The sequence below is a fragment of the Protopterus annectens genome, chromosome 11.part0 (assembly GCF_019279795.1).
Source record: "Protopterus annectens isolate FY-2018-M chromosome 11.part0, PAN1.0, whole genome shotgun sequence".
In the NCBI taxonomy this organism is placed as follows: Eukaryota; Metazoa; Chordata; order Ceratodontiformes; family Protopteridae; genus Protopterus; species Protopterus annectens.
The window spans coordinates 1,547,818,709-1,547,846,402 of NC_056745.1; the positions used below are offsets into that span (position 1 = coordinate 1,547,818,709).

Below are 27,694 nucleotides of genomic sequence, written 5' to 3' on the forward strand. Positions count from 1 at the left end.
ACTGACTCATTGCTTTCAAATGATGGCAACAAAGACCCAGCTACCTGGAAGAAAAATTCTGCAGGCTTTGGGCTTCATGGCATCCTGCATTCTGCTAATTCCATATGCAAGACTGCATATGAGGAAGCTACAATGGTATCTAAAAAGTGTTTGGACTCAACATTGCCACAGCCTGGAAACAATAATAACTCTTATTCCCTGCCTGCAACAGGTGTTTCGATGGTGGGCACTGGCCTGTCACCACAACAAGGGACAGCCTTTCACTTTACCCACAGCCTGGCAAACACTAACAGATGCATCGGATTATGCCTGGGGGGGACATATGGCAGGAAAATGTATTTAGGGCACGTGGCCCGCGGACCAAATGCATCTTCATATCAATCGAAAAGAGATGCTAGCTGTACAGAATGCCCTGACAGCCTTCAAGGATCTACTACATCCAGGACAACTATTGCTACAGACGGACAATGCTACAGTTATGTGGTACATAAGCAAGGGGGCACATATTCCTACCCCTTCTGCAGGCAAGCCATGACTTTGTGGAACACAGCACTGACCTATCAAGTACATCTGCAGGTACAATTCCTGCCAGGAAAGAAAAATACTCTGGCAGACAAACTTAGCAGAAACCTCATGGACCCTCACGAGTGGAAACTAGATCCACAAGTCTTCAGCATCATAACAAGGAAATGGGGATGCCCAGACATGGATCTTTTTGCCTCCCCTCACAACTGCTAACTTCAGAGATTCTGCATGAGGACTTATCACTCACAAGCATGGTAAGTGGATGCTCTATCATTCAGCTGGAAAACCCTAACAGTTTGCCTTTCCACCACTGCCTCTCCTTCCCAAGGTACTCCTAAAAGTCAGACAAGAGGCCAAAAATTATTCTCCTTGCCCCAGACTGGCCACTGCAGCACTGGTACCCAATCCTAACGAGCTTGTCTCAAGGCCCAGCCTGGACTTTACCTCAAATTCCTCATCTTCTGACTCAACAAAACAATCAGATCCTGCACAGCCAACTCAGAACTTTAAATCTGGCTGCATGGCAAATAATATAGCCACTCAGAACACACCTCTCTCTAAAGCAGTTATGGATGGCATTTTGGAAGCCAGGAGGCCCAGCACCATGAAATCTTATGCAGAAAAATGGAAGAGATTCTGTGCTTGGAACCAGGCACAAGGACTTGAACCACTTGTTCCAAATATTCCTCAGATTTTACAATACCTAACAGATGCTGGACAAAGGCCTATCCTTCTCATCAGTTAAGATCTAGGCCATTTCATGTCATTACAATACGGAACCAATTTTCTCACATCCACTGCTAAGACAGTACCTCTGAGGGGCAAAAAACATAATAGCCCCAAGGAGAGCACCGATACCTACATGGGACCTCAACTTTGTCTTGGAAAAGGTCACGCTGCCTCCTTTTCAACCAGCCAGTACAGCTGATATAAAATTCTTATCATGGAAAACTGCTCTGCTCCTAGCAATAACTTCAGCAAGAAGAGTCTCAGTTACAGGCATTAATGGCAGTGGAACCTTTTATCATTTTTCATCCGGACAGGGTTTCTCTAAGGACAAACCCAACATTTATGCCAAAGGTGTAGTATCCGGTGCGGCTCTTAACCAAACCATTAATTTGCCAACATTTTATCCAAATCCCTAGAATAAAGGGGGAGAGACTTCTGCACTCTTTGGACATACACAGGCAGCTACGCTTCTACGTGGACAAAACAAAAGCTTTCAGAAAAACTGAGCAACCATTTGTAGCATATGCTGCAGGATCACAAGGAAAGGCCATCTCAAAGCAGACTATTTCAAAATGGATAGGACACTGCATTCGTTTCTGCTATGCACAGCATGGCAAGTCAGTGCCTAAGAATATTAGGCCACATTCTACCAGGGCAGCAGCCACTTCAGCAGCCTTTCCCAGAGGAGTACCAACCAAGGAAATTTTGGAGGCTGCAACTTGGAGTTCAGTGCACACCTTTACCAAGCATTATCACTTACTACTTTACTCTAAATTCAGAGCAGGCTTTGCCACTGCAGTTCTGCAGGGCCTCATAGCCACTCTTAATCTTTAGACCCAGCTGCCCTACCTCCGCTTTGGGATTCAACCCAAGTGTAATGACTGCAACAGTGAAACACTAACATAGTACAGTTGTGTACCTACCATAAATGTAGATGTTAGTGTATTCACTGTTGAAGTCCAGGTTACCCACCCGCCATCCCCCTTTCTTTGCTGGGACTTACCTATGTGGTGTATTTACTTGTAGATGAAGGTATTATTTTTATTTTACAGTATGTTTTTATAAGCAATATGTATTGCCTACCTTCTTGGGGGCACCTGATATCTGGGGCAAGAAAAACTGAAGAAAATGGAGTCTGCTGCATCTTGTATACCCCTGGTGCACTGACATCAGGGAAGAGGTGGCGACAACCAAAGCCGGACCAGGACTTGGAATTCAGGCCGACTGCGGTAGCCTGCCATAGACTGCGGGTAGCCTGCCATAGCCTGCCAGCAGGATAAACCCAAGTGTAGTGACTGCAACAGTGAATACACTCTAACATCTACATTTATGGTGGGTACACAACTGTACTTTCCATAACATGACTTGGAATACCAAAAACAGTAGATAAATGACTTCACTCTGAAAAGAAGCATCTTTTAAAAGGGACAATTTTTTTTTTAATTTTAGAAAGTAAAGTTATTTTAGAGGTCTGTTACCTCCAAAAAATATTTTAGAAGTATGTTTTGCTGTGTTGACATTAAAAAAAATCTACAAGTTAGTCAAAGTTGCTTAGAGTGCTTTAATGCTGTTTATAGTAGTTTGTATTCAAATATCATGGCAGTTCTACAACGAAAAAAACAGAATTGTTTCCATATTGCTTTTTTGCAATGCTTCTGCATTTTGCTGCAGCTACAAAGCAAATTGGGGATTATGCTTCTGCTGTAATTGAAATTGTCAAGACACCTACTAATGCATTAGTGGGGCTAATTTTTTTTTAGGTTTAATGGGCTTGTTTGAGAAAAGAAGATTCAGAAAATTTTTAGTTTATGTTGCCAGTTTTGAAGATGATGATCCTAAGACTCATGAGGGCGTTGACCCCAGGAAGACAACGATGAGAGATGTTTACAAGAAATTTGATTTGGGTCAAGTTGTCATCGATTTTACAGGACACGCACTTGCGCTTTATAGGACAGATGAGTAAGTAGTGATAACTAGATTTTGTTGAAGTTCTTGTGTGCTGTTAGTACTTGTGAGCTATTGAACTGGTTGAGTTTTTTTTTTTAACTGCACAGACAAGTTAAAAGAAAGCATTATTGAGTAATACTTAAAAGAACTGAGATTTATCATTAAACTGCAGCAGCAGTTCAATCTTCAACTAATGGAAAAAGAATAGTCTTACTGTGCAGCTAGAACATTGTGAAGACGGGGAAGTCTCGTGCATTACCAGCATACCTCCCAACCTCTTAGAGCAAGAAATCAGGACAAAGGGCCAAAAATGGGGACACTTAAAATATTCTTACAAACTTAGAATAACAAGTTTTGCATTAGTGATTTTTCTGAAGGATATTGTTTGAAAATCAAATACCTGCCATTATTTTCTGACTTTAGTCCTCAGTGATTTGCCAGAAAACTACCATTTTATCAGAAACTGACCCAAAAATTTGACTCAAATCTGGACATTCTGTTAAAATCTGGACAGCTGAGAGCTATGATTACCACCATATTTCTTTGAGGATGCTGTTTGAATAGGCATTGCTGTTACAAGTGACATCCATTCCAAATGTGCTTAAGTGTGGGTCCCGAATACTGAATTGTCATCATTATGCAAGGTCTGCTGTTGTCAATAATAGCACATAATACTTCACTGTGTGTGAGCAGCTTTTTTGTATGGAATTTGTGTAATTTTAAAATAAAGAACAGGTTTGGGGTTATAAGATTAACAAAAATAAAAATAGAATGCCTAGCAGCTTGGTTTCTTTATGAAGTAAGATGTATAGAATTTAATTTTAACTTCACACAAGAATTCTAGATAAAGCCGAAAATAATTTGGGGGGGAGGTGTCAATTTCCCAAAATCAGGGCTATTTTCCAAATATTACTCCTAATGCACTTGGAAGTTGATAGAACAATATGTTTTACATTAGCATGAAGTTTCATGCTTTAAAATATGAGTATCTAATGTCTTTTACTATTGGACTGACTAATCCTCAGTAATTTACCAAAAAGCTTAAAAATTTACTAGACGGAGCAAAAATAGAAGGCACAGATAATGGGGTTTCTGCAAAATCAGAGCCAGTTGAGAGGGTAATGCTTCAGCCCATGTTTAATTGACCACATCTGACGTTCTGTTTTAGGGTTTGCCTGGTGAACATGGTAATCCTTTGTTGCTGTGTCTGAGAGAGCTGTCCAGCAGCTGAAGTAATGGTCATAGGCTAATTCCCTCATAGGTACCTGGAGTGCTAATTAACTCTCTTCAAAAGTCAAATTGACTACCAAATGAAGCTGCTGTTTTCATTGTGTACATCTGCCGATTGTCCTATTTGCATTGCTATCTTTCTATGCTATGGATAGTCAAGTTCCTTCCAAGACACAGAGTAAAACACAGTAACAGTTCTAACTAAAGGCATGCATATTCAGTAGCTGCAAAACTGTAGAGTCAGCACCCTGCACTGGGGAAGGGTAGAAGTTATTGATGTTCTTCATCTCACATTGCTGCAGTCCTAACACTTGGGTAGTCCGCTGTCCCTCGGTCGGCCCGAATATCAGAGTATAAGGCTGACGTCGGTCAAGGCGCATTTGACTGACATCAGAACATCAGGGTACAAATGCGCATGACCGACGTCATATCCTCAGTCTTTTTTGCCGCATGGTCCGATGCAGAAGCAGTGTTGCAAGTGCCGTTCGGCGTTCTGAAATTAGTTTCAGACCGAAGTCAGAGTTGGTTAAGTACCCCGTTGGGGAATATTTTGGTTTTTTCTTGCCTCAGTGGTTTACCGGATGTCAGAAAAAGTGAATAACTGTATTTCTTGTGGGAAACAGATACCGCATAGGGATTACCATAATTTGTGTATACCTTGTTTGGGACCTGAGCACGACGTTGTTGGGTGCCGCTTTTGTGCTAGGTTTAATAAACGCACTATAAAGCGAAGGTTGGATTGTGCCAGGTTGGTCTTTGGGAAGCGGTGCAATTACAAAATGCCGTCGGATGCTCCGACGCCGGCTTCTTCTAAGAAGCGCAAGGACAAGGCAGTTAAACCTAGGTTAGAGGAGTCGTCCGAACCGGACGCCGGTTCTTTAGAGGCTTCAGTGGAACCGGTGGTTCCGACGGAGGCCTCTCTGGAGTCCCAGGGAGAAACTTTGATTTTACAGGATGTGGCCTCCCAGGAGGCAGGTCAGGCTGTAGGGGCTTCTCAGATAACTGTACTCCCCTCCCTTCCTAAGGGGTCTAGGCCCTCTCTTTCTGCTTCCAAGGCTTCTCCTAGAGGCAGGTCTAGTTTAGCTTCTGTGGGTGTCACTCCTAGTTCTTCAGGTTCTGTGCCCAAGAAGCACATGCTTAAAATGGCAGAAGATTTAATTACTTTAATTAGAGGCTCTATGCCCCCTCCTGATAAGAGGCCTAGGATGGAACCAGTGTTGGGGGATTGGGAGCAGGCTTCGGATGTGTCTGAGTCTGCGGCTGAAGACTTGCAGGAGTATGCTCATTATTCTGATTCTGATGTGGATGATTCTACTCCTTCTGCTTCTCCTCCTGAGGATTTTTCTTTTACAGAGACCCTTCACTCCATGAGAGAGCATTTTAAATGGGAAGGTCAGGACTTCTCTGATTCCAGGAAAAGGCTTAGGGAATTTTTGTTTTTACCCCAGCATAGGCCTTTGGCTATACCTCCTGTTCTGAATGTGGTGGAAGATGTGTTTGCAGAGGCTTCTCTTAATCCTGATTCTTTGCCTCCTGCTCCTGTTAAACCTGATAGGTATTACAGGGTGCCTGAAGCTCATAAGTATCTTTTTAAGAGTCCTAGGGCAGACCCAGAAACTGTTAGCCAGGGGCCTAAGGGTGTTAAGGCTTCTGTTGTTACGAATCCGGTTCCTGCAGATAAAGAGGCCAGGGCCTTGGATAGATGGGGAAAGAAAGTTTATACTTCTTCCACTCTAGCCATGAGAGCTTTGAATTGCCAGTTTCACATGTTGAAATATCAAAATTATCTCCTTTCACAGTTGAAATCTAAGGTTGATGCTCTGGCGGAAGGTATTGATTGTAAAGAGTTACAAGATTTAGTGCATGTTTCTGAACAGGTGGGTAAGCATTCTTTGCAATTTGGTTTTGATGCTGTACAGGCCTCGTCTAGGGTGGCTGCCACTGGGTCAGTTCTTCGCAGGCATGCCTGGCTGAGGGATCAAAATTTATCTGACCATGTTAAAACTAGGATTTTGGATGCCCCTTTGCAATCTGATGTCTTGTTTGGTTCTCCTGTTGAGGCAGTCTTAAAGAAAATGGAAGACAAGGCTAAGTCTATGCAGACTGTTAAAGATTTTTTGCAGGTTCAGCCTCCAAAGTTTAGTAGAAATTGGCCTACTAAGGGGTGGACGTATCCTTCTTATGATTCCCAGTCTAGGGGTAGATCTAGACGTGGCAGGGGCAGAGGTCAGGGATCTTTCAGGCCTAGAACAGGGAGTTCTCCTGCACAGTCTTCGAGTGAGGGCAGGGGTCAGTCCTTTCGTAAGCAAACCCAATGACCTACCTTTTCAGCTGCCAGAACCTTCTCGCCTGGCAGCACCTTTGGGAGGAAGGTTGGCACTTTTCAAAGAAAATTGGAGTTTGATTACCCAAGACAGATGGGTATTGGATATCATACATCACGGTTACAGGTTTTATTTCCATACCTTGCCTCCTTTCAAAGGCATGCCAGACATTCCTCCTCAACAAAGGATAGAGGCTCACAAGCAAATTTCTCTGTTACTCCAAATAGGGGCCATACAGCCGGTTCCTATGCCAGAAAGGGGCCTAGGATTTTATTCTCGCCTGTTCCTTGTACCAAAAAAGGGGAACACGTGGAGACCAATTTTGGATTTATCTATCCTCAACACTTATCTGGACATTCCCAAGTTCAAAATGTTGACGTTACAACAGCTTTTACCTCTGCTGGGCAAGGATCACTGGATGGTAACTTTGGACCTCAAGGAGGCTTACCTTCATGTTCCTATCAGGCTAAGTTGCAGGAAGTATCTGCGTTTTCGGACTGGGACTTCTCACTATCAGTTCTCTGCATTGCCCTTTGGCTTATCTACTGTGCCCAGAGTATTTACGAAAGTTCTGGCTCCAGTGATAGCTTTCTTCAGGCTGAAAGGAATACAAATCTATCCTTATTTGGACGATTGCCTGATTCTGGCTCAAGGAAGGAACGAGCTTCTTCGTCATTTGGAATATGTGATAGCAGTGCTAAGATGCCTGGGGTATTCTGTGAACGAAATAAAGTCCAGTCTAGTACCCTCTCAAGACATGTGCTTTCTGGGTGTAAGACTGAATACAGCATCCCAGATGGCCTTTCTAACCCCGGACAAACAAAAGAATCTTTCCCTTTACTTCCATCATCTATCTCTTCAGTCCGGGCTGACTGCAAGGACAGTCCTTCAAGCCTTAGGGTTCATGGCATCTTGTATTCTGGTGCTTCCCAATGCCAAACTGCATATGAGGAAGTTGCAATGGTATCTCAAAATGTATGGACACAGCACTGCCAGGATCTGGACACTGTCATTCCAATAATACCTTGCATTCAAAAGGAATTTTTGTGGTGGGCTCAGGAATGTCACCTAAACAAGGGACTCTCTGTGACCCGGCCAGAGGCGAGTCAAATTTTAACGACAGATGCCTCGGACAAAGCTTGGGGAGCTCATCTAAGCGGAAAGTGGATACAAGACAAGTGGCCTGTCAGACTACAGCATCTACATATCAACTTGAAGGAGATGTTAGCAGTCCAGTTTGCATTAATAGCTTTCAAGGATTTACTTCTTCCAGGGCAGGTGTTGATTCTAACAGACAACACAACTGTCATGTGGTACATCAACAAGCAAGGGGGAACACATTCTTATCCTCTATGCAGGCAAGCAATGATTTTGTGGGAGACTGCTCTCAGTTTACAACTAAGTCTTCAGGCAAGGTTTCTGCCGGGAGCACAGAACTCCTTAGCAGATGTGTTAAGCAGACAAATCATGGATCCCCACAGTGGAAACTGGATCTTCATGTATTTCAGAAATTGACAGTGTCCTGGGGAACTCCAGACATCTGTTCGCTTCTCCACTAAACCACCAGCTGCCAAAGTTTTGCACAAAGAGGTTTCATCCCACAGCTTGGAAAGTGGATGCTCTTTCTTTCAGTTGGAAAAATCTTCATGTGTATGCCTTTCCACCTCTGCCTCTCCTCCCAAAGGTACTTCTGAAGGTCAGACAGGACAAGCCAAGGATGATTTTGATAGCTCCAGATTGGCCTCGACAGCACTGGTACCCATTACTGAGAAGTCTAGTACGGAAGCCTCCATGGCCTTTGCCTTTGATTCCACATCCGTTGTCCCAGGAGGACAGTCATTTGCTCAATGTCAAACTTCACTCTCTTCACCTAACAGCCTGGCATATTCTGTTTTAAACCATAGAGGGTCTCAACTTCCACAACAAGTTTTGAATGTGATTTTGGAAGCTAGAAGGCCTAGTACAAGGAAAGTGTACGCAGATAAATGGAAGAGATTTTTGTTTTGGAGTGCAGCTAAGGATTTGGATGTTTCTGAGCCTGATTTAAGTGTGGCTCTTCAATATCTTACTGAGTTGTTAGACAAAGGTTTGTCCTTCTCTTCTATTAAGATTCATGCTGCAGCAATTTCAGCTCACTACGACTGTGACCCACCATTGTTTTCTCATCCTTTGTTCAAGCAATTTCTTAGAGGGGCAAAGAATATAAGACCCCCACGAAGGGCTCCTACTCCTGCTTGGGATCTCAATTTTGTGTTGGAGAAACTCACTCTACAACCTTTTGAGCCTGCAGTTACTGCTGAGTTGAAATATTTGTCATGGAAGACTGCTTTTTTGTTGGCCATTACCTCTGCAAGAAGGGTTTCTGAATTGCAGGCCCTTATGGCAGTTGAGCCTTTCTTAATTTTCCATAAGGATAGGGTATCTTTACGTACTAATCCTTCCTTTATGCCTAAAGTGGTTTCTAGTGTGGCTTTAAACCAAACTATTCATTTGCCTACTTTTTATGCAAATCCCCAAAATAAAGGGGAAAAGATTTTGCACACTTTAGATGTACACAGGCAGTTGCGATATTATTTGGACAGAACTAAAGGGTTCAGACAATCTCAGCAGTTATTAGTTTCTTTTGCTTTGTGCTCTCAGGGCAAGCCCGTGTCAAAACAAACTATTTCTAAGTGGATTGGATTTTGCATTGCTTTCTGTTATTCCCATCATGGCAAAGAGATTCCAGCTGGGATTAGGCCTCATTCCACTAGGGCTACTGCCACTTCAACAGCTTTTTGAGGGGTGGCAACTAAGGATATTTTGGAGGCAGCCACTTGGAGTTCAGTGCATACCTTCTCTAGGCATTACCACCTTCCATTGTACTCTAAATCCAGGGCTGGTTTTGCCACTGCTGTGTTGCAGGGCATTTTGGCAGCTCCTGCTTCATTATAGTTTAGCCATCCTCCCTTACCTCTGCTTTGGGATTCTACCCAAGTGTTAGGACTGCAGCAATGTGAGATGAAGAACATAGTACAGTTTTGTACCTACCATAAATGTAGATGTTCGAAGATCCACATTGCTGCAGTCCAATTTACCCTCCCTCCTTCCCCTCTGTAGTTTGAGGTGGTTGTGGGGGTTGGGTTATCCATCTGAGGTATATTGTGTATATATTGTATATATTGTACATATTTTTGGTGTTAGGCTGGTTGGTTGTTTAGTTGTTGTCTATGGGTTTTGACCTTCCTTTTTAGGGTCTTCTGACATCTGGGGCAAGAAAAGACTGAGGATATGACGTCGGTCATGCGCATTTGTACCCTGACGTTCTGATGTCAGTCAAATGCGCCTTGACCGACGTCAGCCTTATACTCTGATATTCGGGCCGACCGAGGGACAGCGGACTACCCAAGTGTTAGGACTGCAGCAATGTGGATCTTCGAACATCTACATTTATGGTAGGTACAAAACTGTACTTTATAGACCTTCAAGCTACACAGGAACACTAATGAGGACCAATGTTAAGTTGTCATTCTCGCCTTCATTCTTGCTGGATGGGTTCGGAGCCGATCTTCTGCTCCGACTCTGCCTATACTATAGCTCGAGAGTTATTTTTACCGGCTCGAGGCAGCCCTATAACCCACAATACCTTGCGCTAACTCCCCAGATATCGTTTGCCGCTTCGCTGCGAGGTTGTCTTTTTTTTTACCGGCTCAGGTCAGTAAGAGATTTATTCTATTTAACTAAAATTTCAGGTAGTTTCTCCAGTTACCCTTGTTTAGGTCACTACTAATTGTACAACCCTTTGTAGCCCTTTTCCATTCTCTAGTTAATTTTTATCTTTGGGCCTACGGGCTTTACCTTAGTTTTCCCCACCCCTTATAGTGTCTGTGTGTGGGTTTTAGTCAGTTCCCTTAACTTTCCTAATTTTAAGTTGAGTGTGTGTGTAGACTGACTGTGTTTACTGTGGATAGGACTATGTCCAAAGACACTACGGTCTCTGGATTCAAGAAGTGTGACTCGTGCTGTCAGAAAATGTCTCTGACAGACGGTCACACTTCTTGTGTCTATTGCTTGGGGTCTTTACATCTGCAGGACTCTTGTTCAGTCTGTCATGGGTTTAGTTCGAGTCCTGCAGGAGAGGCGTAATAAGCTCATCCTAAGGGGCTTGTTAAAGCCTGATGACTCCCCGTCCAAGTCTGGCTCGGGGAAGTCTTCAAAAACTGCCAAACCCTTGGCTCCAGCTTCTGAGTCGAGGGCTGGCGTTATCGAGATGGCTCCGACATCGGTTCCATCTGGATCAGAGGTGGGTAAACTGGTATCCGCTCCGAAACCAGCATCGGAGCCGACCCCAGCACGCAAACGCTCTAGATCCCCCTCTATAGACTCCGATCGGCTCTGAGATCCCCTCTCCTATCGGAGCGGAGTCATAGGACTCATCTAGGTCATCAAGGCTCTCCGATCACGACATCGAGAGGGTGGTCAGTAGGCTCATAAAATCTCCGGCACTAGCCCAAATGCTTTTGGTACCGCCATCGACTCCTCCTCCGACTCACCTCTCTAGTTCGGAGCCGGAGTTTGTCGGAACTGTAACCTTATCCACTTCGGAGCCGATACTCCCACCTTCGGCTCCCGTGTCGTTGGCTCCGACCTCTTCATTGGTTCCGTCCGTGGAGAGGTCCGGGTGCCGGGACTCCATTGCCTGCTCCGAGGGGGCGAGTGGCATCGGACCCTTGTCCGACCCCGCTCTCCCTCTCAGAGCTTCGGCTCTGGTTAGTTCGGCCCAGACATCATTCTCGGAGCCTTCTCTGTCGGTGCCTGGGGCGGTTCCAGTCTCTTCGGAGCCGGGACTAACTTTGGTATCTGATAGGGGAACCTTCGAGGTGATGAGGAGCGTGCTGGACCCAGTGTCCATTCCAAGGTTAAGTTCTGCAGCTCCTCCCTCTACAGTGCCTGTTACGGTCTCTGGCCACCCTCCTATATCTGACAGCAGAGATCCGAAGCGTAGGGTACCCACCTTGGGTGTCTCCTCCTCTTCTGAGGGCTCCCCTATAGTTTCAGGGGAACCCCCTAGGAAAAGAAAGTGCAAGAGGAAGCACATAGACTCCCCCGAGTCTGTCACGTCAGACATAGACTTGGAGGAGTCGGAGGGTTCCCCCAGATCCCCCTCTGAGGATGTCTTTCTCAGACATCCTAGAGATCCTAAAACAGAGGGGAAATTGGTCCACTCTCAAACCTTCCGAGGACGAGTCTGTTTACCTTGACGCTTTTGGATCTCACCCTTCCACCTCCTGGGTGTCTCCCCCTTTGACCCACTAATGGAGGTATTGGCTAGAAAGGTGTGGGCAGCTCCTGACTCAATGGAACCTACCCCTAGGAGGCCTTCTAAATTTATTTCTGCACCAGAGGACAAGTCCTTTCTCACCAAAGGCGTTTCAGTTGATGCTATGGTGGTAGCAGCAGCCACTAAGAAGGAATTGGCTGATCCTTCTGTACCTGTTCATCCTCCTAACAGGAGAGTCCAGGACCATGGGCAGGTACGGCAAGCGGACATTTGCTTCAGCGACCTTTACTATGCGATCGCTGAACTATTTGTCATTTCACCCGCCTTCAGAGAGACCTGCTCAAAGAGCTGGGTGAAACGGTACAGGATCCTTCTGCTGCGGGGTATCAGAACAAGATAAACTCCCAGCTGGCCACCCTGAACTCCATTGTTAACTCCTCCATGCGGCTGATCTCTTGCGCAGCCGATGGAGCGAGTAGGGCCGCTGGCACAGGTGTTTTGAGACGTCACGCTTGGATGCGAGACTAACTTTGCCGATCCCTTCAAGGCATCCTTCACCAACACCCCCTTTGGTTCAGAATTGTTTGGATCTCAGGTGAAGAATACCCTCACCAGATGCGAGCAAGATGGTAAGACTCTCTCTGCCGTGGGAGTCCATTTTTCCACACCTTCTAGACCTTATCCTAAGGGACAGAGAGGTGGAAAGATGTGGTTCCGCAAACCACAGGGAGTCGCGCCTGCTGTACGTGGTGAATTTCCCCCTAGAGGCAGGGGGGGGGATAATAGACGCTGCCCTTGGGGCAGAGGGGGTCCACAGAACCAGGGTTCCAGGGAATCTTTCCCTGACCAACCCTTTCAGCATCCCTGAGAAGCTGCCCGACTGTCCGCCTTCGGAGGCAGTCGGGGGAAGATTATCTCTGTACCCGGAAGCCTGGCAATCCCTCTCCCAAGACACACGGGTACAGAAGATCATATCAGAGAGTTACAAAATTCCCTTCGCTTCCCCTCCGGTACAACCGCCAAGACCCCTACCAGATGTACCACCCGCACAAAGGGGTCAGGCTCAGCTAGAAATAAAAAAACTGTTAACAAAAAGAGTTATCCAGGCAGTCCCAGCAGATCAGCTAGGATCCGGAATCTACTCCAGATTCTTTTTGGTACCAAAAAAGACTGGAGACCCATTTTGGACCTCAGCAGATTGAACAACTCTGTACAAAAGACAAAATTTCAGATGGTAACACTGCAGTCCATTCTACCCTTTTTGGGCAGACACAACTGGATGTGCTCCTTAGACCTCCAGGACGCGTACGATCATATAAAGATACACAGGCGCTTCAGGAGGTTTCTCCGCTTCCGGCTGGGAGCCAGTCATTATCAATTCAGAACCCTGCCCTTTGGTCTCACCACAGCCCCCCGGGTGTTCACCAAATGCTTGTTAGTGGTCATGGCTCACCTGAGACAAAAAGGATTCCAGGTGTTTCCATATCTAGACTGGCTCATTTCCGCTACCACCAAGCAGGATCTTATAATGGCCAGGGATTACACTATTCAACTTTGCAACAGTCTAGGTATTTCTATAAATTTTGCAAAGTCCTCCTTGTCGCCTTGCCAATGTATAAACTTTATAGGCGCCGTGTTAAACACCACAGAAATGTCTGCAACATTACCACCTCAGAGAGTGTCAGACATAAGGCGGAATGTTCAGTCCCGGTTTCAGACCAACAGAGTTCAAGTCAAGTTAGTATTCAAGGCGTTAGGCCTCATGGCAGCGGCGATTCTTCTACTCCCATTAGCCCGCTTCCACATGAGGCTCCTTCAGTGGATGCTGTTTTCTCAGTGGTCCTTTCAACAGCTACCAATGACTCATAATATTTTGATAACCCCTTCTTGCAAGAATAATCTCTCCTGGTGGATGGTTTCCCCTCAGCTTTTTCAGGGCAGACCCTTTGACCCCCCCCCCAGTTGCCACGGTGACAACGGATGCCTCCCTGATCGGGTGGGGGGGGGGCATTATCAGGGCGAGACGGTCCAGGGCACATGGCAACAATCAAAACGCCACCTGCACATAAATGTCCTGGAGATGAGGGCGGTGCTTTTGACGTTGCAAGCCCTTCAGAGCTCTTCCCACAGGGACTATAGCAATTCAAACGGACAATATGTCTGTAGTGTGGTTCATAAACAAGCAGGGCGGAACGAAGTCCTACCCCCTATGTCGAGAAGCACTCAGACTTTGGCAATGGGTGATTTCCTCTCAACGGTTTCTGATAGCAATGCACTTCCCCGGGAAGTCCAACGTCATAGCGGACAGATTGAGCAGAACTATCCTCATGCCTCACGAGTGGTCTCTAAATCAAGTGGTAGCAGATAAAATATTTCAGAAGTGGGGCCAGCCTTGCTGCGATCTTTTCGCAACTCCTCAAAACAGCAAGTGCCTCGACTTCTTCACACTCTTTCCTCTACCAGGCCATCTCCCCAGAGACGCTCTTGTTCACGTTTGGCCCCAGGGTCTTCTATATGCCTTTCCTCCCTTGCCATTGATTCTGCAGTTAATTCGGAAAGCAACTGCGTTGAGATCCAAAATGATCCTCATTGCCCCGTTTTGGCCTCGACAAGTATGGTTTCCGTTTCTGCACAGTTACCTACTGGAACAGCCTTTGCATCTGGAACCCCTTCCGGATCTGTTGACCCATCTCACAGGCAAGCTGCATCAGTCTCTTCATTCCCTCAACCTCACAGCTTGGTTGCTCCACTTCCAGCTTTAGCCAGGCTTCCCCTTATTTCTCCTCCTGTTTGTGATATTATTCTAGCTTCCCATAAGTCCAATACTAGGAAGACGTATGCGAGTAAATGGAAGCGTTTTTTGCATTGGGCACAAATCAAGTTCCTAGATCCTTTTCATGCACCCATTCATAAGGTTCTAGATTTTCTGGCAGAGCTTTTTCCTTCAGGGTCATCGTCGGCCACTATCAGGGTACAATTAGCGGTCATTGCTAATTTTCATGTTGGGCTCTCAGAAGCAAATATTATGACCCACAAACTTTGTAAAGCCTTCCTCAAGGGCATCTTTTTGCTTAGACCTCCAGTTAGATCCACCTCCACAATGGGATTTGAATTTAGTTCTAACCTCATTGATTCTGCCTCCCTTTGAACCTGCAGCTTCTTGCTCCCTCAAGCTTCTTTCTTGGAAAACTCTGTTTTTAGTAGCCATAACATCTGCCAGAAGGTTATCGGAACTTCAAGCTTTGTCGGTCGGTCCCCCTTATTTGGTCTTTCACAAAGACAGGGTAACTCTCGGAACAAACCCTTCCTTCCTACCGAAAGTGTCCTCGGAAACAAATCTAAACCACTCCATTTACTTGCCTGTCTTCTTCCCAGGCTATGCTAATAGGACTAAACAAAAATTACATTCATTAGATGTTCATCGCCAATTACGGCATTATCTAGACAGGACAAAACAACTCAGTCAGACCAGCTCTTTCTCTCTCATGCTGCAGGAAAGAAAGGGCTTCCGGTATCGAAGGTTACTCTTTCCAGATGGTTGACATCTATTATTACCTTTGTCTGAGTTGAGAGACAGGCAACTTCCGTCTAGGCCTAAGGCTCATTCAACCAGAGCACTATCAACATCAACGGCATTTCAAGCAAGGTTACTACTAGATGCCATATGTGCAGCAGCTACATGGGCTTCCAAACATACCTTTATTGCCCATTACAAACTTGATATAGCCTCCAGAAATAGAGCCGACTTTGGTTCCACCATACTCAGGAGTCTGTTCCATTGAGCCACCCAGGACTAAGATGCTAGGGACGCTGTCCCATCCATCAAGAATGAAGGCGAGAATGACAACTTAACATTAAGAAGTTATGTTCTTACCATAACGTTCCATGTTAGTTGTCTTCTCGCCTTCTTTCTTGCGTCCCTCCCTCCTGCCCCTAGCCTGGATAGACTTCAGGTCTCGGAGTCCTTCCATTTCTGGAGATATAACATGTTATGGTTTCCCAATATCCTTAATGTTACTAGCAGGGAGCCCGTACTTGCAAATGAGGATTATGATATTATATTTATACTATGTCTTAGCTTCCAAACGAGATCTGGGGAGTTAGGGCATGGTATTGTGGGTTATAGGGCTGTCTCAAGCCGGTAAAAATATCTCTCGAGCTATAGTATAGGCAGAGTCAGAGCCGAGGATTGGCTCCAAACCCATCCAGCAAGAAAGAAGGCGAGAAGAAGACAACTAACATGGAACGTTATGGTAAGAACATAACTTCTTATTGTCGCCCATCTCAGTTGTCTACTTTACACTGGAACTTGTCTTTCCATGTGCCAGTATTTGGAGACCATGTTTAATTTTGCTTATCTGCACTGTTATGCTGTTTAAAGAGGAGGGTTCCTGCCTTTATTTCTTTGCTGTGGTTGTGCACGGTCATTGCATCATGCAGTCTTTCTGCAAATTATAAGCATACTTGTTTTTGTGGATGTTTATCATAGGAGTTACTGCTCCATTATGATCCCTTCAGCGATCTGTTTTAGCCACAAGCTGAATGTGTGTCCTGTGCATTCTGTCTGCCTTGCAGACCTTTACAGACTTTCCTAGAATAAAGTTATACCCTGGTTATCAGCTGGACAACTGAAAGGGAGAGTAGTCCATGCCATTTTTGTTGCAAGAAGGTTATCAGTCTGCCTGTTACAGGTGATTTCCAGAGACTAGGTATTCATGCAAGATTTTTTTTTCTGTTTTCAGAGTGTTTTTGCATAGTTGTGATTTTTTTTTTTGTACTTTCATGTCCATCTCATTTCAAAGGACTGTGATGTTACTGGGGAAAAAAGTCCTAGAGGTTACTGATTTTATAGTACTCCCCCACCCTCGATGGGGGGGGGGGGTGAGAACCACCAGATGTCCTTCTATTCATGTGCTGCAGTAGCCATAACATGAGGGAGTCCACCTCTGGTTGACTCATACATCTGGCCATTTTACCAAAGTTAAATATTACTGCAAAGGTACATGTGGCCCGCATCACTTAGTGTACGTCTTCCATAAATGGATGTCTGGTATAAAGCAGACATCAGCACGCACCTACCTCAGAACTTCTCTGCCACCTGTTTGACTACCAGCTCCAGTCATCACTCACTTTGGAAAGTTACCTCATGCTTTGCTTGTGCTCCGATAAGTACCCCATATGGGGGTTTTGTTACCTATTTTGTTGCTGTTTCTCGTGAGTTCATGTCAGGTAGGAAGGGCAAGCGTCAGTGTGGAAGGCAGATTCCACATGAAGACTCGCACAAGGCTCTGTCTGTTATTCCTAGTCCCGGAACATGACCATACATTGTGCAAGATTTGCAAGGCCTTCTTCCCTAAAACTCTTAGCTGCCTCACTTTCCCTTAGATTGTACTTGGAGAATCAGTGTCTGATGCTCCTTGCGAGGGATATGGATCAGACCTTGAGACTTTCGAAAGAACCGTAATCCAAAAAGGTCAGGAAACCTAGGCCTGAAACTACAGCTGCTCCATCTTCTCCAGGCATTCCTCCCAAGGCTGAAGGCTGTGTTGGAAACCGCAGAACCTCTGACTGGTACCATGGTGGAAGCTGTTTAGAAGACTGCCACCACATCACAGATGGAACTACAGGTGTCTGACCTGGGCACCGGGGGGGGGGGGGGGGTACTTATTTCCAAAGGCCTGCATGGGGTTACTTGTGGTCCAGGAAGATGTTCTTTTGGATGTTGTGGAATGTTGTCTTTTTTTCTGGCCCTCTTACTCTTCACTGTCAGAGGCTCCTAAAAAGAAGAAACAGAAAAATAAACATACTTCTCCAGTTCAACTGCCTCTTCCCTCCGAACATGCCCCTGACAGCCCTTTACTCAAGACCTCTCTAATGCCTTTATGGCCGTACGTCAGGCACCAGTTCCTGTCCAGGCCCCTTCTCCCTTCGCTCATAGGAAAAGGCTTCTGGAGGATCTTTCCTCTAAGGATGAATCTCTAACCTACTCTCCAATTGCTTCTCCTCTGGAGTATGCTGCCCCAGAGGAGGAGTGCAGTGGAGCAGACTCCCCCGGGGGAAGGCATCTCCTTTCGGGAGACCATTGTGCAAATGAAAGATTATTTCAAATGGGATTACAGTCAGGTCTCTGAGACACAAGAGGTTTAATGACCTCTTACTAATGGAGTCTCCTGACCCCTCAGCAATCCCCCCTATCCAGCCTGTCTCTTTGCCTGCTTCCAGATCCTCAGACTCCCAACCTCATCCGCCTAAAAGCCCTAACTGATTCTACAAAGTGCCTGAGGATGCCAAGTTCCTTTTTAGGGCTCCATCAGCTGATCCATCCACCGTTTCTGTGGCAGCTGACAAAACTTCCAAACTGCTACTCTCCACTTCCTTGCTTCCCTCTGATAAGGAAAGTAGGATTATGGAGAGGTTGGGCAAAAAGTTTATACTGCTGCCACTTTGGCTGTTGGTGCCATTAACTATCAGACCCATATGGCCAAGTATTCCTTACCAGACTGCCATAACGTCCAGAATAGCTAACCTTCTTAACTCCTGCAGTCTGGTAACCGGGCACATAATAAAATGTATGTATGATGCAATGGAGGCGTCTGTCAGGGTGGCTGCATCAGGGTCAGTCCTAAGAAGATATTCTTGGCTCAGGCTGCTGCCTTTGCCAGATGATATTAAAGCCAAACTTATGGATGCACCCTTAGTTTAAAATACCTTATTTGGTTCTGCAGCTGCTGAGCTCTTCAAGGCCCTTCTGAAAAAGAATTACAAGACATTGGTCACATCTTTGTGTCCTGTGTTCCCCGCTTCCAGAGGAACTGCCCAGTCAAGACAACCTTTATGAGAAAGCCTTCTAAACACACTTCTAAAGGGAGAAAAGATACCAGAAAGCAGGCCCGTTCCAGATCCTTTCCTTCTGCACAAAAGCAGCCCTTTCAGGCAAAACCTAGTAGTATGTGACTACCAGGCCCAAACCCCATGTACCCCACTTTTTGCCTATCTCTGTCCCTCACAGCTTGAAAATAGATTACCCAGGACTCTTGTGTCCTTACCATTATCAAACAAGGTCATTTCATGACCTGGGAATCCAGACCACCCTTTTGAGGTATCCCTCAACCCCCCCCCCCGAAAGACCAGATGACCTTCTTTCCTTCAGTTCTGCCTTCCCAGCTATCCCACAGCACCCTTCCAGAGGTGCCTCCAGATGTAATGGATCTAAAGGAAAAAGGATTCTATTCCAGAAGGTTTCTAGTCCCCAGGAAAAAAGGCCCTTGGGAGGCCTATCTTAGACCTATCCCATCTAAACACCTTCCTCAAGGTGCCTTCCTTTTGTATCAACCCAACCTTTATGCCCAAAGTAGTGAATGAGCTATCCTTTAATCAGGCCATTGATCTCCTTACCTTCTTTCCTTCGCCAAAGTCCCCTAGTGAAAGGATCCTTTCAATCTTTGGATGTGCACAGACAGCTCACATATTATTTGGCCAAGCCCATTCGCAAGTCGGACAGGCTATTCATTTCCTGAGCCCAAGAGCCTAGGCCAGCCTGTTTCTATTTCTTCCAGGATTTCTAGAACTATTACCTTCTGCTACACAGTCCATGGAAAAAAATCTTTCCTTTCCAGTTAAGGCATCCTCCACCAGGGCTGTGTCTTCATCTGGGGCTTTCTTTAAAGGTTTGGATACAGCTTCCATTTGGAGGCGGCTACATGGTCATCTGTTCACACCTTCACCAAACAGTACAAATTGGATATCATTTCCAAGTCCAGAGCAGGATTTGCCAGGGCTGTTCTGTATGGCTTTTTGGAAAATGTCTGTTCCTCCCCAGTCCTTCTGTTGCATTTAGCATTCTCCCTAGTTATGGATACTGCAGCATATGAATAGAAGGACATAGAATAGTTGTGTAAAATCTTACCATAACTATAGATATCCTTCTCTTCTATATGATGCAGTATAGTTCCCTCCTGCATTCCCCCCCGATACTGGTCTGACTTCTGGAGACTCACTTCCTTCAGTTGGTGCTCTTTGGTATTCAGTTCTGATGGTAGGTGCATGCTGACATCTGCTTTATACCCAACTTCTGTTTATAGCCGATGTACGCTGAGTGATATGGGCCGATGCATGTACCTTCGCAGTAGCATTTAACTTTGGAAAAATGGCCGGATGTGTGAGTCATCTGGAGGTGGACTCTCTCATGTTAAGGATTCTGCAGCATATAGAAGGACATCTGTGGTTATGGTAAGATTTTACACTACTATTCTTTATCCTGTCATGAATAATGCATAATTTTAGAATGAAAATATTCTGATTTGGTAAACATGAAATTTGTAGGCTTTTTCCTAAACACAAAAGGTGTTGGTGCAAGGTACATCATTTCTTCTTGGGTGATGTGGGAGAAACCTCCTGTTACAAATGGTGCCCCCTTGAAAATGAAGAAAGGAGTTGCAAAAGACTAAAGTGATAGTGAAGGAACATTGCACGAAGAGTGAGACCATAGTGAACCCACTGAGACTTAAGGATGTTGGATCAGGTGAGAAGACAACCCCCAAACTTCTTTTCAGAAGCTGCCGTTTGACATTGAGGATCCATGCAACCTTTGCTAGCCATCTGCCCTGGGCTTTGCTGTTTTTATTGAACATTTGCCAAGGAGTACTTTGTTGTTTTGACACATAATTTGCATCCAGTTGATACAGCCTTTATTTGGGGCAATTCTTCCAGTAGAAAAAGACAAGTCACGCTTCAATTTCCCAGATTCTGAATCTTATGAGAATGATGTGGCATGCTAAACATAGGTAAACTTAGGGTATATTACTAATGACAAGGGGCCTTATTCATTGGGCTTCCTTCCAGATGATACCTTAGGAGGAATTTAAGGGGAAGCTTTTCAGTTGGGACACACCACTGTGATTCACACATGAATGAGATCTTGCCCTGCTGAGGATCAAAGAACCAAGGGCTGTAGCAGTACCTCCTGTGTTTCAAGTCTTTGAAGATGCCTTTTGAATCAGTCTTCACAGAACATGACTGCAAACCTTTATCCCATAAGAAGCCAGATATACTGTAAAGAGTCTGGGATACTTGTAAGTATTTTTAAAATAACTCTGATCATTCCATGGTCTCCTTGGATGCTAACCAGTTATTCTAGATGGATCTTGGAATACTCCATATACTCTGTAATGAAGAGAAAGCAGAGTATTGAACAGATGTCAAGAGTCATACTTCAACAATGGCTGTTACAGCTGTCAACTGTTTGACCCACATTGTCATGGGGAACTTCCTTAAGCAAATAGAATCTATGGTATTAGAGATCCTTGATGAGCCGGTGAAGGACAGAGTAGAATGTATGTATGTTTTTGACTGGATTAGTCCCAGCAGGCTAATGCCTGTCCTCAGGAGATGTCCGAGGTGCTGTTTATACTGATCAGGGAAACCAAGACACTGGGGAAATTCGCTTGCTTGTTTTTGATGTGTGCCATGGGATCTTTTACATCCATATGAGCTACCACCAGCTCTGGCAGATGATAGCCTGGGGTGTAACAGGGACAACTTACACAAGTCTAGTTTACCGTAATACTGCACTGCAATGACAGTAATGGAAAATGAATCCAGTCACCTCAGATGGGAATAAGAACCCACAGCCTTCTACGTATCTTTTTTTAATTTAAAGTTTGAAAAGTGCTAAAAACCTGTACATAGTGTAATAGATGCTTGATAGGTGTATGGCTCAAGCACAGTTTACATGAAGGTGCACCCAAATATTAAGCAGCAGCTGTTGGATGCCTGTTCAATTAAGAATGTGTTTTTCTGTCCTCTTCTGAAGTGACATTCAATAAACTGAAAGAGAAAGTGGAGACTGCACAGTCAATTAAGCAGTTTTCATCCATTTTCAGATTATCTTCTGAAACAATGGGTCTTCTACAGAAAATGGTCCCAGGCTCTTCATTTTAAGAGAAGAGGATTGTGGGGAAAAAGATCTGGAGAGTTGAGTGTGTGTAGGTGAGTGTGTGTGTGTAGGTGAGTGTGTGTGTGTAGGTGAGTGTGTGTGTGTAGGTGAGTGTGTGTGTGTAGGTGAGTGTGTGTGTAGGTGAGTGTGTGTGTGTAGGTGAGTGTGTGTGTGTGTAGGTGAGTGTGTGTGTGTAGGTGAGTGTGTGTGTGTAGGTGAGTGTGTGTGTGTGTGCGAGGGACATTTGACTCAGCCTGGCATCACACCAGTTGGTGAGGGAGATGATATCCTTGAGCTTTAAATTAGAGTTCAGGCTTCTCTGTACTTGAGAATGGCTTCGTATCCCCCAGGTTTCAGAAAGATTCATTTCAACAAGCCTTGGTTTGGCTGCTGCAGTGAACGGCATTGGTCATCTTGCAGGAAGCAGTAGACCATTTCTGGTGTGAGAAAGTTTACCTTTAAAGACCAGTACTAGACCAGTTCATGCTGAACAGGTTTGAGTAACCGTGTGCAGAATGCTTAAAATTACTGGAATCTTCTCTTGCTTTCACCTCATGTTGCTACAGTAACTGCAAATTGGAAGGAATCCTGTCTTCACATCTCTGTCCTCGAGGACCACAAGCAAAACCTTAGGTTCAGGGCTGAGCAAGAGCATTGCAACATCAATTCTTTGGAGTGTGGGTATGTCCAGTGAACCCACCCTATTTATCAAATACTTAGCACCATTTTGCCCACCTCATTATGTAGATGATCATATTTACCCATTCTTAGAGGACTGATTTAGGGCACAAGAATTTTTAAATTATGATTCAGAACCGTTTGAGAGAGACCCAGCACATATGTTTTGGATGCAATGCCATTTTTTATAGTTACAGCATTTCTAACTGCATGTGAAAATGTTAGTTTTCTGCTTAATTCTGCGCCATGTTCCGTACTTAGAAGATGAGGAAGAAGCATTAGTGAAAATGTGCAACAATGACATGGTTAGTGATTATACAAGTGCCATTGTTCTCATAAGATCAGCAGTGTATTAGCTGCATTACAGCTGTTCAATTCATATTAAGCTATTTCAGGAAGGAATATATGAATTGCTATAGCTCTTATGATTTTCTTTTTTTTTTTTTTTTTTAAGATTCTCCAGTATTTATCTGTAGATTACCTAAAATCCATGGGGTCCTGTTTAACCCTCTGCGAAACCCATGGTTTCCTTGAGGGCATTAGGGTAGTAAACCTAACAGGCAAACTAAGTTGGACAGAATAAAGCAGTCATGCAAGTTGCATCTTGGTCTTTCCAGGACTGGATCGTCCTTTGAGGAAATTCTCAAGTAGATCTGCTTGCCTCCATCTACAACGTACAGTTAAAGAAATCTTGTTTCAGGTTGTCTTGCATTAGGTACCTTTTCATGTCCATGGCTAGAAATGTGCCTGTATCATTTTGATCCTTTCCCCTCATACTAGGGTTCTTCTAAAGATGTTGAACTTCCAAAAGGTGATTGTGGTGGCCTGCCTGCCTTAGCTCAGGCAGCAGTGGTTCTCCCTTTTTTATATGGCCATGGACCATTTCCACAAGCTTCCTCACAAAACAGATTTGGTTGCGCAAGACCAGTGTTTGATGCACCTTGAACTTCAGCTTGTAAGTGACTGCCTAAAAAGTCAAGATTTTTTCTGAGGGCATGCTATTGTTAATAAAGGAAGTAAAGAAATATCCTACTAGAAAATCGTAAAGTAAATGGATTTTTTTTTAGTTGGTGCTATTCCCAGAGTCTAGCACCTTTTAAGCCTAGACATGTATGTTACTACAATATTTGTGAGTTGTCCTTTTGGCCTTTAGAAAATTCTATATCCGTTTTCACCTCTGGGCCATATCTGTTCGTGTGCCCTGAAAATCCTCCCTTTTTCTGTTGTGCCTCAAGTTTAGCAGGTTTTGAAAAGGGTTTTACTTGGCCACCTGCTTAGAACCTTGGTGTCTTATTTTTGCATTGAGAAAACTTAGTTTTTCCCTTTAAACTTGCTCATTTAGCTAATTTGCTACCTATTGCTCTGACTTCTGCAAAAAGAGTACGAGTTGCAAGTTCTTATGGTTGAGCCATCCTTGCATGTTTTATTCCAAGGATATTGTTGCTTTAAGGCAAGCCCTTGTTAATGCTTTTTTTTTTCTTTTTTTTTACTTAAGCTAGTTCTCCCTGCTTTTCTTTCCAGAACCAAAACATAAGGTACAGAAATTTCAGTCTGCGTTTCATCTGGCAACTCTGATAACCGATTGATAAGAATAAAACTTTCAGGAGTGCAAGTCAGCTATCTGTCTCCTATGAAAGGTAGGAAAAAAGAACAAGCAGTGTTAGAATAGTTTCTAAATGCTTGTATGATGCTGTTCTTACCTTAGCAAGTAAATTCCAGGCAAAGGCAGGAACCACCCACTCTTCCAGGTCCTGCTATTTTTGTAGCTTATTGGAAAGTGGTGGACTCCAAAAATTTTCTATAGGTGTAAAGTCTTGGTCTTCTGCATTAAGCACTACGGATTAGATTTTTTTCATATAGGTGCAGAGCAGACCTTGCCAGGACTGTTCTCCGGGGGCTTCTGGAATCCCATCCATCTTAATCCTCCATTGCTTTCTAAGCTTTGATACTTGTGCAGTATAGCTTGGGCAACTGCAGCAATTATCTTATGAGGAATACAGTGTAGTTATTTAAACTTGCCATAACAGTAGATGTTTGAATAGGTCATCACTGATGTAGCTGGTCCCCCCATATACCTATTTTTGTTATTCTAGTGTCTTGGTGTATGACTTTTATTTGTATAGATCATATTTGTCAGAGCTCTAACCTTGTTCCAAGGCAAGAAATCCTCTGAAGTTTTGGCACCCTAGCCACTGTGTTTATCCTCCTGTCAGGCAGTAGCTAGGGCATGTGGAGGCTGCCCTGAAGCCTTGGAAGCTGGCCAGTGGGTCTGATGCTTTGCAGAAAGCCCCATATAATGTAGGCTACTCGAGCAGTGATCTATTCAGGCATCTGCTGTTAAGTTTATACAACTCTACTTTCAGAGTTGAAACACTTGCATTTTCTTGCTCAGAGATGTGCTTTCAATTTTCCCTGGATGTTAGAATGAGATGGTGTGGCTTCCCACATTTTTGAAGCCATGATGTAGGATGGGAGTGTCATGTGTTAGCTTAAGTTTGGAGTAAGGAAGTTGGGGTTTGAGGCAGAGGGAAATGGGGATGTATGGAACATGTCTGGCAGTCTGCTGAAGATGGGGAAGGATTTTAAGTTTGAAAATCCATTGACCTAAGGAGGAGGGTGATTCTTTGAAATATATGGGGGATGGGGGTGGTTTGGTTTTGCAAGCGTGAAACAGTGGTATTCTCTTCCTCTGTGTTGGGAGAATGTTACGGACTTACAAATATTGCAGATGGTGGTTTGGAGTAGAGAGAGGTTATTCTTTGAGGTAAGCAATTAAATGGAGGGTGTGTCCTGGCTGAAGGAGGAAGGTATCTTTGTCTGTGGCTGTTCTGTGGGAGACGGGAATTTTCTTGGCCCAGAATGTGCATTTGTTATTTTAGTTTTTCACCTGGATGTAATGATGGAAGTTGAGCAGTCTAATCCCATTCCTGGATATTTGTAGACTTTTTTTGCGAGGAGGGGAGGGGGTGTTCTTTGTGTGGTGCACCAGTTAGAGGAGTGTCTAGTTTATCAGGTACAATGAACAGCATGGATTTTTTTAGTTAAGAAATTTGTATTTGAAAAGTCATCTGCTAAGGTTTGTGAGATCTGTTTAGAGGAAGTAATCAATGCAGAAAGTGGAGGGGCCTGATCTGTAGATAACCATATCATCTGGGTAAAGCAGAATGGGTAGGTTGGGGGAGGTATGGGGGAAGGCTGTTGTGTATAAGAGAGTAGTATGGTGACTGAGTATAGACCCTTAAAGAACACCTTTCTGAGTGGAACAGAAGTAAATATGGTAGAGCTATGTTGCACTGTGAAGGATCTGTTAGGACATTTTTGAACCACTTTGTAGCTAGTGGGCTGCCAACTGCTTTTGGTAGGGTGTTTAGTAAGAAATGGTATCCAGTGTCAAATTCCTTAAAACAATGAATACAGCCCCAGTGAGGTTTCTTTTATCCATTCCAACTTCAGTTTAATACAGCTCAGATGTATGATAATCCTACAAAACCAATTTGTAGTCTTGCATTTTTCCCTTTTCTTCCTGTGCAGTAAGATGTGACTTAGTTTCAGGTCTTCTATAACTACTCCTGCCCCTTTCTTGGATCTCTGCAATTTGCTGTGTAAGTGGATGCATCACTGGCTTTTGGCATAGCATATGAAAAACTGGAAGCTGGGTGGCCTAATGATTAAGATGTTTGCCTTACAAAGTGCAGGGTTTGAGTCTCACAAGGGATAATTGGCTAGGCTAAAAATGGCTCGCAAGGGCAGTTAGCCTAGTACTAATCTATGAACCTAATCTAATGAACCTAAATGTCAGACTTCTCCCATGAAATTTCATAGCACAGTTCACGTCACTCAGTCTCAACACCTTTTTAGACCAACTGCTGAATGTTGTCAATTTGATTCTGACTTTGATTTGTTCCCCTCCGAAATATTCCTGTTCCACATCTCAGTTCATATCTTTATCGCCAATTGTTCAACACCTTTATTCTTAAAACATTCCGTTTACTACTTTTAATAGTTTTAATAATAGTTTTAATAATAGTTTTAATAATAGTTTTAATAATAGTTTTAATAATAGTTTTAATAATAGTTTTAATAATAGTTTTAATAATAGTTTTACACACCATTCCTCCCTCCCGCTCCAACAGCTAATTGGGAAAGCTTCCATCTTCAGGCTGCACTATGCACGTGCTACTGGCATTTCACTTGCCTTTTGAAGGCATTCTGGCCAGTGGTGCTTGTGATATGGACTTGGAAGGCATTTTGAGGATTTTGACCCTGCAGCTGAAACACTTCTCTCTGAATGTTTGTTTCACTGTTGCAGTCATATTTGGGTTATCTGCTTGCAGTAGCCCTCAGTCAGCCTGATTAACAAAGTCTTTGGTCCTGTGTCGGTTGCTGTTCCTTCTTCCATGATGTCAGGTCATCAGGGGTATAAAACATGCAGCCGACGCCATTACATTAGTCTTTCTTGCTGTGCGGTGCCCGAAGCAGAAGCAGTTCGCAAGTGCCGGTTGGCAGACTCCTGAAATTTTCGTTTCGGTTTCAGAACCGAAGACTTCAATTAAAGCTAAGTACCCCATTGGGGAAACTTTTTCTTGCTCCTTACCGATGTCAGTAAAAGTTAATAATTATTTCTTGAGGAAAGCAAATGCCCCACAAAGATTTTCATTCGTGCTGTATTCCTTGCCTAGACCCTGACCACATTGTACCTTGCTGTCAGTTTTGTGCCTTATTTAATCAACTCACTAGCCTTCGTCTGTATATTTTCGCTTCTAAGTATTTCAGTTCTCTGTTCAATTATCCAGAAATGTCTTTTAGCCATCCGACTACCGGAATTCCAAAAAAGCACAAAGATAAAACTAGAGACAGGCCGCCAAGGTCCAAAGCTGCCGACCATGCTTCTATGCCAGTCGCCAGTTCACCGGTACTCAGTGAGGCTTTTTAGCCCCTGATATCCACTACTTCTGATTCGCAAGCCTCTACTGAGACCCAATCCAGTATGCCGTGAGATGCTTCAACTGTGGAACCTGTGGATGTCACTACCTTGGATGGGTTCAGAGCCGCTGTGCAGGCACCGAC

General features: G+C 44.3%; 1 protein-coding gene across 1 annotated transcript in view; it reads left to right on the top strand.

The window, feature by feature from the left end:
• GDI2 (GDP dissociation inhibitor 2) overlaps positions 1-27,694 on the top strand; it is a 771,636-nt gene that overhangs the window by 232,718 nt on the left and 511,224 nt on the right. Inside the window, 1 exon segment of the mRNA XM_044088823.1 lies at positions 3,015-3,213. Within this exon segment, the coding sequence (XP_043944758.1) occupies positions 3,015-3,213 (199 nt within the window).